The 9,976-nt window shown below is 43.0% G+C and overlaps 1 protein-coding gene across 1 annotated transcript; it reads right to left on the bottom strand.

The window, feature by feature from the left end:
- Positions 1-503: 503 nt before the first annotated feature.
- On the bottom strand, positions 504-7,935 carry lyplal1 (lysophospholipase like 1). The gene is made up of 5 exons (XM_080769062.1): positions 7,803-7,935; positions 5,981-6,080; positions 5,352-5,521; positions 2,606-2,721; positions 504-1,361 (listed from the first exon to the last, which is right to left on the bottom strand). Exons 1-5 carry the CDS (start codon positions 7,888-7,890, stop codon positions 1,125-1,127), a joined length of 711 nt encoding a protein of 236 aa, XP_080625188.1. The 5' UTR covers positions 7,891-7,935; the 3' UTR covers positions 504-1,124.
- Between the last annotated feature and the right edge of the window lie 2,041 nt (positions 7,936-9,976).

Genomic DNA, 9,976 nt, shown 5'->3' with positions numbered 1-9,976 from the left:
ACACACACACACACACACACACACACACCAACACAAAACGCTGGAGCGCAGGGGGCCGTAACGTTAACAGACGATCTTTAACTTACGTACAGAGGCCTTAAAGACATTTCCATCATTGTCACGATTCTCATTATTTTTGGCACCATGTCGCTCCATCTCGCTCGTAATCCCCGTGCCGTGACCTTGGCCTGGAGCCGCTCTATACAAGCTCTCACAGGGGAACATCCTGGCCACTTCAAGAACAACACAACTGAGAGTGTGTGAGTGAGTGAGTGTGTGTGTGTGTGTGTGTGTGTGTGGGGGGGGCACTAACCACTTCCTTCCAATAACCATTAATGAAGCGATGTGTGTTATGGAGCAGTGCTACTGAGCAAACAGTGCGGACCTCTGTCCAGACACATGTTCAACACATTTACAACAAATTGATGATGGATTCTGAAATAAAAAAAGGACATACACTGCACACACACTCGCAGAGAAAGAGAGGAAGCATCAGAGATAAAGAGCTGTTTCTCAACCCTGGCCAAACAGGAGTGCCAAACTAGACCGATTGACGCTGGACAAACGCTGCTCTCTCCAGTGCAGGGTGTTGACTCTCAAGGCAAAGGGCCTCTTGTGCTGCGAGCCTATAGGACGACGAGGTGACGTGACACACACACCGTTCCCACAGAACTGTGAGCTGGCGCTCAGAAGGCCTGAAGCGCTTATCCATCACTTTGACTGTTTTGTCAGCACAAGCCATACAGCAGGTGTTTGAGTGTGTGAATTGAGCACGAAAACATGTAATATAAAGCAAAAGAAGAGAGGAAAATCACACTCGTGTGAAGTGAGGGGCGCCCACTGTATTTACCTCGGCCAAATGACGTCGTCATTGAATGCCCTAACACACGTCAAAGGTCCATAGACTTGGATTACAAACGATTGACGTCATGAGTGGCATAAAGAAACATTTCAAATCCCATAGACTTGGCTGCCATATGACTTAATCTTCAAAAAGCCATGCACTGGAGGGGCTATAGCGCCCTTCAAAAACAGGTTTGTTGCCAAGCTCACAAAGCCACGGTGCCGAAATACCAGGGAGGTAGAATGTGTTCTTGTGAGGACCGGTCATTGGTCAGGGACCTTTAGGGTCCGTCCAGGGGCAGCTTGGCGAGGATCCAGGAACGGAGCAGCTCCATCTCGGGCCGGGACAGCTGGTGGTACAGTCCAGGGATGGAGTGGAAGGTGGCGGCCATGCCAGCCCTCCGTAGCGCTGACCACGTGTCCTCGCCCCACTGGTGGAGCACCAGGTCATCTTTGGTCCCGTGGCACTGGAACAGCTCCGGAACCGACTGGCCCGCGGCCACCCTCTGTTCCACAGCCTGGGAGGGGACACAACACGTTACCAGTGGTGGAAAAAGTACTCACATTTTTTTACATTGCAAGTAATACTGCAATATAGAAGTACTCCATTACAAGTAAAAGTCCGGAATTCAAAATGTACTTAAAAAAAGTAAAAAAGTATCGGCATCGAGACCCCCAGGAACGTCATCATGTATACAGTTAATATGTGTGCGTGTGTTTGTGTGTGTTAGGTTGCACACAGGTGGTGAAAAACAACCATGCTGTTTTCGTGCTCATACCCAGCCAGGCAGGCACCCACCCAGCCGGCCACCTACCCATCCACACACACACACACACACACACACACACACACAGCTAGCTCCGTAACCTCACCGCATTACTAACTAACCCTGTCCCACAAGCGGAAGCCACGTAGTCGGAATGACTGTGCGTCGGAATGACTGTGCGTCGGAATGCCACTCTGTCCCCAACTCCGAGAGGGTACAAGTAACCAAATGTACCCTCTCAGAGTTGCAAATAGATAAAAGAAAAGTGATATTTATTTGTTAAAATAACCGTAAAATAGATCTATATCCGGTTGGCAATATTGCTATCAATAATAAGGAGCACACCTCCAGTACAGCTACTTCCACATCCTATCAAGCCACCGCCCTTATAAAAAAGGCCCATCTAACCCAGTTCCCCCTCTTTTCTCATTTTTGTCACCCCTCCCCCCACCCTAATTATCATACTACTCCCTCTCTAACCTCTACCCCCCCCCTGTTCTTGGTTATAATTGATTCAATTCAATTCAATGATTAATTAATTCGATTCATGAATAAAGTTCATCAAACATCCTTATTTGTTGGTGTGGTCCTCCGACCTAGATAGTGAACAATTGCTGCGTGTTTATTCTGCAACAGGCGTCTCCACATCTCTCCCTCTCTTTAGTAAACAGAAAATACGTATTCACGTCGGGACGGCAATTTGATCCAATCAGGAGAGAGAACTCATTCAGGATGCAGGATAAACACATGAAATTGGAAGTGATGAAACAATTTTTTTTACTGAACAGCCAATGATTACAGTCAGGATATACTGTAGGGCTTTAGCTTTTTAACAAAACAAAAGAATCACTTACACCACCTTCAACGTGGAGGATCGAAGTTTTGATTGAATACTTTATTAGCCAAAAATGTACAGCACGGAGGTACATTTAGGCTAAAAGTACGAGCAAAATGTCATGCAATCTGCATGGTTTATGTGTGGGCTTGAGGTTCACCTGAACAGCGATGGAATCCTTATTGAGGAAGCTGGACAGAGCGTACACTCCGGCGACATCTGGGTGATACCGGCACGCCAAATGGAGGGCCATGGCTCCGCCCATTGAGAAACCCCCTTTGATGAATGGAATACAAAAATAATTAAAAAAATGCTTATTTTGTTTACATTGTGTGTGAGACAAAACAGGAGGTAGGACTGTAAACTACATTATTCTCCATATCGTCATATCTCTGGTGGAAACCTCATATTTCCAAAACTGTTACTTTCAGGATTCAAATAAAAAGAAAAAGTAGCAGATCTACAAGCTCCAAACGAGTCACTTCACACAGCATTTCAAGCTTGTAGATCGGCTACTTTTGATTGATAATATTGAGATAAGACGTTTCTGCCCCAACAGCGACAATATATATATATATATATATATATATATATATACAGTAGCTCACTCGTGGCACTTAAAAGTTCTCAGACGTGGAAAATTCTCTCTTCCTTAAAAGAAAAGAAAAAACATTAAAATGAATAGGACTCCTTAGTTCCACATCATCAGCTTTTTCGTTCCTTTTGGACCAGGCACCCGTTCACGAGTCTGTCCTTAATCTTACACATCTGGGTAGATCTGGGCACACTGTGTACATCTGGGAAAGAGTGCAAGTACCCATCATCCTGTCAGAGGGGGCAGAGGGGAGAGAGAGAGAGAGAGGTGGGGGTACAGGAAAGGTGGAACTCACATGCTCAAACCAGTGTATTAAAGGAAAAAGTACAGACATCCATGGGATTCCTAAGCCTGCTTTATACTTCAGTTCAGTTCAATTTTGGTCATAAAAAAATAAAATAAAAACATTACATGTATTCATTTCGTCATGTTTTTTTACATTTCTTTATTTTACTAACTTTTTTTTAACTTTTTTTTACTTAACTTACTTTTTTACTTATTCATATGATGTCGTCTCATGTGTAAAAAATAGACTATTTGCAAGCTCACACAATGCATGAGCTTGTAGATCTGCTATTCTTGGCACGGGACACCGCCATACGACTAAGTATGAATTTGACATTTCTGTTTCTTTCTTTAATGGTTTCCCTCTGATTTTGTATCATCGCTGTAGTGAACCTAAGCCCCCCAAATACACACGTTCTCTGCATGTGTGTCAATATGTTTGAGCCAAGTTGTGTAAAATCACTGTGTGTATGCGATACCTTTCTTTTACACCAGGCCTTCCCAAATATTTAAAATGGGTGTCTCCTCAGGATAGGAAATATTACACTTTTTGTGACTTTTCCCATTTCCTTTAAAAATAAATATTTCTTTGTTTCTTGTATGAAAGTAAAAAGGTACTGGCGACTCATATAAAAAAGGGTCTGTGGCCCAATATGGGTCGCGACCCTATGTTTGGGAAACCCTGCTTTAGACAGTTTCCTGTGGACTGATGCCTCCAAAGAGAGAGAGAGAGAGAGAGAGAAAAACATCAACACACACACACACAAACCCGCAATCCCGGCCCCCTAGAAAAAAAAACTTTTCCATGGAAAGCTCTGGCACTTGTCAGTCCGTCAGCCCGGGGAAGTGGACTCTGGGTACGGAGCAGTGCGTTTTCTCCAGCATGCCGAGTGACTCCAATGAGTATTTATAGTTAATGACAAAATGTTATGATTTAGGAAGATAATATTTCAGCAGTCTCCCAGGAGCATGTGTTTTTTGAATCACTTTCTCTGGAGCTGAGTTCAGGGGCTTTTCTGGCCCTCTACACTGAAGCCTTTCACACAAGCCTTCTCTCCTTTTTTTCACTCCCCCTCTCAACTATTTCTGTATATTTATATATTTCGGGGCTTGTAGGTTAACCCTTTTCCCAGTGCTCCCAGCGGTTTCCCCTTTCATGCACGGCAATCATTTGCTGTCTTTACACTGACATTAAAACGCATGATGCCCCCCCCCCCCCACATTATTTCCTGTGGGAACTCTTACCTAAGTTCAGCCATAATGTTTACAACACTTGACGCGCGCGGTTCCATTTCATTGTTATTTATATGCGAACTTGATAACCACAATATTGAGGAAAAAGCTTTTCAGGACCTGAGAATCTCCCTGAAATACCCCCCCACCCCCCCCCCCCCCAACCCCCCTTTGTTCGTAATTGGCAGCACATGAAAGGATACGGTAACCTGATAAGTTGCATACTTCATTTTATATCGTGATAGTGGGAGTTAAGAACACCAAAGCTACGATGAACTGAGGTGTATGAGAGAGAGAGAGAGAGTGTGTGTGTGTGTGTGTGTGTGTGTGTGTGTGTGTGTGTGTGTGTGTGTGTGTGTGTGCGTGCGTGCATGCGTGCGAATGTGTTAGTGTAATAGGGAGGAAAAGAATAAGAAGGAAAAAAGCAGTATGGAAGAACAGAGCCAAGGATCAACTGTGAGAAAAAATGAGAGAGAAAATAAGAGGTTGGGGTGTGCAGAAAGGCAGAGTTGAATAATACATTTAAAAAAGGTGACATGGCTACAGAGCTAGCTACCGAGTCTACACAATAGAAATAATGGCCTAGTGGTCCAGGCGCATGCCACATATAGGCTCTGGCCTGACATCGCGTATTCGAGTCCCACTCATGACGACCTTTGCTGTATGTCTCTCCCTCTTTCCTGACTATCTTCACTTGTAACTATCAATAAATGCAAAAGGCCAAAAACTTATCTTAAAAAAAAAAAAATTAAATAATAGAGTGTGGTGCAATACAGACAGAGAAAACAAGTACCGATGATCATCCTGTGTTTGGGCACCCCAGCCTTGAGCTCTTCTTCAATCACAGCCCCCAAGCTGCTGCACATTGAATCTACGGACTCCAGGTGCTCAGGACAGTCTTGCGAGATCTTGAGACGATCGAACCACACAGTGGACAGTGCCCCTCGCATCGGTGTGTATGGCCTGAGAGATTGAGACAAAGGCAGACATTGTCTTTTACAGAGTCATACATCTTGTGGAAAGCACTGGCAGACTTGTCTAATGATTACATTTGTGACAAAGTAGCTTAATTACTCAACCCCAGTATTTGAGTCAACAAGTTGAGTTTCATCAAACTTAAGAAATTGTTCACTATGCAAAAGTACATATTACAAAGTACATTTTCTTTTTAATATCAATGTATTGCTGTATTCAAATACCACCATAATAATTATTATTATTTATAATTATTATTTATAATGTACCTTTTCCCTAAACTGTCAAGTGTCAAAAGTACAATATTTGTCTTTGAAATGTAGTGGAGTGAGTCATGTCAAGTATTTATATATAAAATAACAGATGACAGTACACAAGTAACAGTACACAGTCCACCACTGCTAGAAAAACAAGACATGGAAGGTTGTGAGATGTACAGTAACCTACCTGGCTGGAGCAGTGGGATAAATGACTCGTATATGAGAGAATGCCAATTCTGGGGTAATAACATCTCGTACCCAGGCTCGCAGTCCCTGTCCAGTATCACCTAAAGTTGGAAAGGAGATTTGTTTAGAAGTAGAGGATGGATGGATGGCCACTTGACCAGTGCTAGGGGCGGGCTGATATGTACAACACCACATATCATTATATTTTGAACAGATAGTCAGATACCGTGTCAATATTGTGGCGATGACTATTGAGCTTTTACAAAATACTCACACAATGAGATTCTTCATGAATAAAATGCATACTGTTTCTGATCTATATCTGTGTGGGTGCATGTTTCGGCATTAACTTGTATGTGCAGTGTCTGACCAATTGACCATTATGGAGACCGCAACCATCCTGCCAGCAAGGTGGTAACTATTTCCCATTGACAGCCCATACATCCAATCTGATTGTATTAAACAACATCAAACTGACCAATATTGCAGCTGTACGAAAAGCTTGAATTATCCACTTTCTATCTCATTGTAAAATCCATTGTAGATGTTATGAGCTACTTCCTGTCAAGAAATTCCTTGCAGGTGATTTTGAAGTGTTGAAGTTTGGAAGCGCTCTTTTCCAGTAGTTTTTCATATATATACACACCTGTATATTTTTTTCATATCATTTTTTCCCCGGCATTTGAGTCACGGACCATCATTAGATGATATTTTAGCCTCAGATCCAAGGACGAGCAAGCTGTATCTGTACATGTCTGTATTGTCTATTGTGTACGGTCTCTGTGTAACTGCTACTACTGTACCAGGGAAAGACACTTCATGTTATGTTATATCACAACATTACAGACCCCCTCTTGACCTCAGGGTTACTATAGTTCCCTCAAAAATAACAAAATTAAAGACACATTTCTACAGAGAGGCCTTTTTAAGCCCCAGAACTCTGATAGTGTTGTCGTTATATATTTGGCTGTAATTGTAATGTTTATGATTGCTTGGTTGTTTTATTTTATATTGTTAAGCAAAAAGGTGCTTAGTTTTAATATTACAATGTTCAGCCCTAACCAGTGCTATTATTACTTCCCACCATGGCATGTCCCATAAACACTAATATGTTCAAAAACTAGTAGACAACTCTAGTCCAGTGGTTCTCAAAGCGGATGCGGGGACGTCCACGGTTCTTGAGGGAATGTGTTAATGTAGCATCAAAATCTGTTTAAATGCATCAGCTAGCGGCCTATTTAAAACAAATTTACAACCTCACAAATATTGCATATGGTCCACAGCCAAATACATATTGACTATGATCATGACAGTCATGTTTTAGGACTCTGCATCTCCTGAGTTAGAATGATAGCCTATTTATAAACCTTGCTTGGTGTGGATTACAGTCAGTCATATAATCTACTAGAGATCTTGTGTCAGTTTTGACTATATTGTTTGACACGTGCTTAACATTTTTCAGGCTTCTCTGAAGTGTACCATGTACACTGTGTGTTGACATTTGTAGCCTACACAGTACCCACTCGAGTTATTATGGGGCTCCATGAGTTCGAGAACCACTGTTCCAAGATATTAAATACAGCTCCACCTGACCACATAATGATCCCCACTTGTCTGCAGCAGTACAGTACAGTTACAGTACAGTGAGTACACAACACGTAGCCTACATGTGTTACACATGTATGCCTGCATGTCCCCACTCTCCTCTGCAAAAAGTCGTAGTATAGCCGTTTAGATAGACCATCAAACAACACACAAACACTTCTACTTTTCCCACTAAATAATCACACGTTTCATATTAAAAAGCTATTGCTGAGCAGCACCTGAGCCGTGCAGGAAGATAACCGAGGCGGTGTGCTTCCCCGTCGGCGACACGGCGCACTTCTGAAGCCTCTGCACGGAGGCAGCCATGACACTCTGCTGCTGCTGCCGTCTGTGACGCGATGAGATGGTGCGTTCACAGTACACGGGCAAATGTAAAAGATGCAGTCTGCCATTCATTGTCAATAGAAGCCAGCGACATGACGTTGCAAAGACGCAATGCTGCATGCATGTATAGCTGCTGCTCCAAAATCAATTCGCAACGCGTCGTTGCGTCTGCCCGTGTGAACGCAACAAGGGACACTGGGAGTGCACGCTTCGTCGATGTGATTGGCTGAAGCAAAACACGCAGATCCACCAAGCATATTGAAGAGGTACTGCGTCGTTTTACACTATCCCTAGTATGAATACATGATCTTGGGGGCAAGAAGCAAAACTTGCATTTTCCTGTATCTAAAATATAAATACTATTTTGTATTTATCTCAAATTTACGCAATAAGGGTACATACTACATAGGCCTCACTGTACATTTTCAAATGATGCATGTGTATTTTCTTCTTACTTTTAGGAGTAGGCCTATAAGGCTAGGTTACACCATTTGCTTATTTTAGGACCAACAAAAGCCAGTGAGCTGGGTTCCTATGTGTAGTGACTAAGGAATGTCTGGATCTGAATATCTGTTTAAACACATTTAAGGGTCTTATCTTCTATAAACATAACCCTCTTTCACTTGGATTCTGGTCATTTTCACTAGCAGAAGACCACACAAACAGTGTCCCTCTCCCGACCCCCCATACCATTGTTCTTGTGAAGGGAGGAAGATGGAAGAAGTTTCTTCATACTGTATCTGTAAAAGAGTCAAAAGACCTTTATTTATCTATAAATGTTCGCTTCACCGACTCAGGCCCGGCACCACGGGGGTGCCAGAGTTGGCACCCTCAGTTGCAAATTCTGACCCCTCAGTTTAAATTTTATGTACATATTATTTTACTATATACACAAGTGAGATGTGCGCCCTTAAAAAGTCTAAGCTTATCACCATAAATGACTCCACTCCCCAACTGTTTACTGTACTTCTTTTGTATCACGACTTGTAGCCTATATAATGTTTCTGAATATGATATTATTTGTCTTCAAATGTCTTGATGAATTGAATACAAAGAACCTTATTGGAAACAAGCCCTTGGCTTATTTGAGTTATCCTTTTTTGTATAAATGATAAATCTGCCACCGTGCCATTAAAAAAAACCTCTTAAAAGTATAATCAATAAATCAATCTGTTATTCACCAAACCAACAGGGATGTGACTTATCTTGTCTGACCTACATCCTCGCCTGACATCTGGAGGATGCTGCCCTCCGTGCCCCCATTGCCCTGCTCTCATCACAGGCTACCAGAGGTGTGTTTACATCTGGAGGATGCTGCCCTCAGTGCCCTGCTCTCATCACAGGCTACTAGAGGTGTGTTTACATCTGGAGGATGCTGCCCTCAGTGCCCTGCTCTCATCACAGGCTACTAGAGGTGTGTTTACATCTGGAGGATGCTGCCCTCAGTGCCCTGCTCTCATCACAGGCTACTAGAGGTGTGTTTACATCTGGAGGATGCTGCCCTCAGTGCCCTGCTCTCATCACAGGCTACCAGTGTCACGGATGTAGACAGAGAGTTGAACGCAAGGCAAAGTCACAACAAACAAGAGTAGAATAATAAAGTATTTAATAAAGAATAGGATATTTCTTACACAGGGGAATGCAGGTAGGAATCAGGCATGAATCAGAATGACATCAAGTCAACACAGGAACAGGCAGGACATCCATGACCAACAGGTTATGAACTGACAAAGAGTGTTTGCACTGAGTCCAGTTTTATAGTGAGCAGGTTGATTGGAGAAGTGTTCACTGCTGGGCTGATGAGGTATAAGACAGGTGTGTAAATGGAACTGGGCGTGCTGCAATGGGATATGGGAGTGGCCAGTATGGAGTCACAGACTGAGGGAGAGAGAGAATGTGACAACCAGAGGTGTGTTTATGATCTGGAGGATGCTGCCCTCAGTGCCCATTGCCCTGCTCTCATCACAGGCTACCAGAGATGTGTTTACATGCATGCTTTTGGGCGGGAACCCCTTTTGGTGTCTTTTGAAAAATAGCAGATCTACAAGCTACGAGCTTTTTTGTAGGT

This window comes from Protomyctophum bolini (genome assembly GCF_963924005.1).
Source record: "Protomyctophum bolini genome assembly, chromosome: 7".
Lineage (NCBI taxonomy): Eukaryota > Metazoa > Chordata > Actinopteri > Myctophiformes > Myctophidae > Protomyctophum > Protomyctophum bolini.
The sequence above is the reverse complement of the archived record's forward strand: the minus strand, read 5'-3'. Positions and strand labels throughout refer to the sequence as shown.

Excerpts from the sequence above, each read along its gene's own strand:
- lyplal1 (XM_080769062.1), bottom strand. The coding sequence starts at position 7,890 with ATGGCTGCCTCCGTGCAGAGGCTTCAGAAGTGCGCCGTGTCGCCGACG. Across the intron at positions 6,081-7,802 it reads TATCTTCCTGCACGGCTCAG|GTGATACTGGACAGGGACTG; the intron begins GTGCTGCTCAGC and ends TTCCAACTTTAG. Across the intron at positions 2,722-5,351 it reads CAAACACAGGATGATCATCG|GGGGTTTCTCAATGGGCGGA; the intron begins GTACTTGTTTTC and ends CATTCATCAAAG.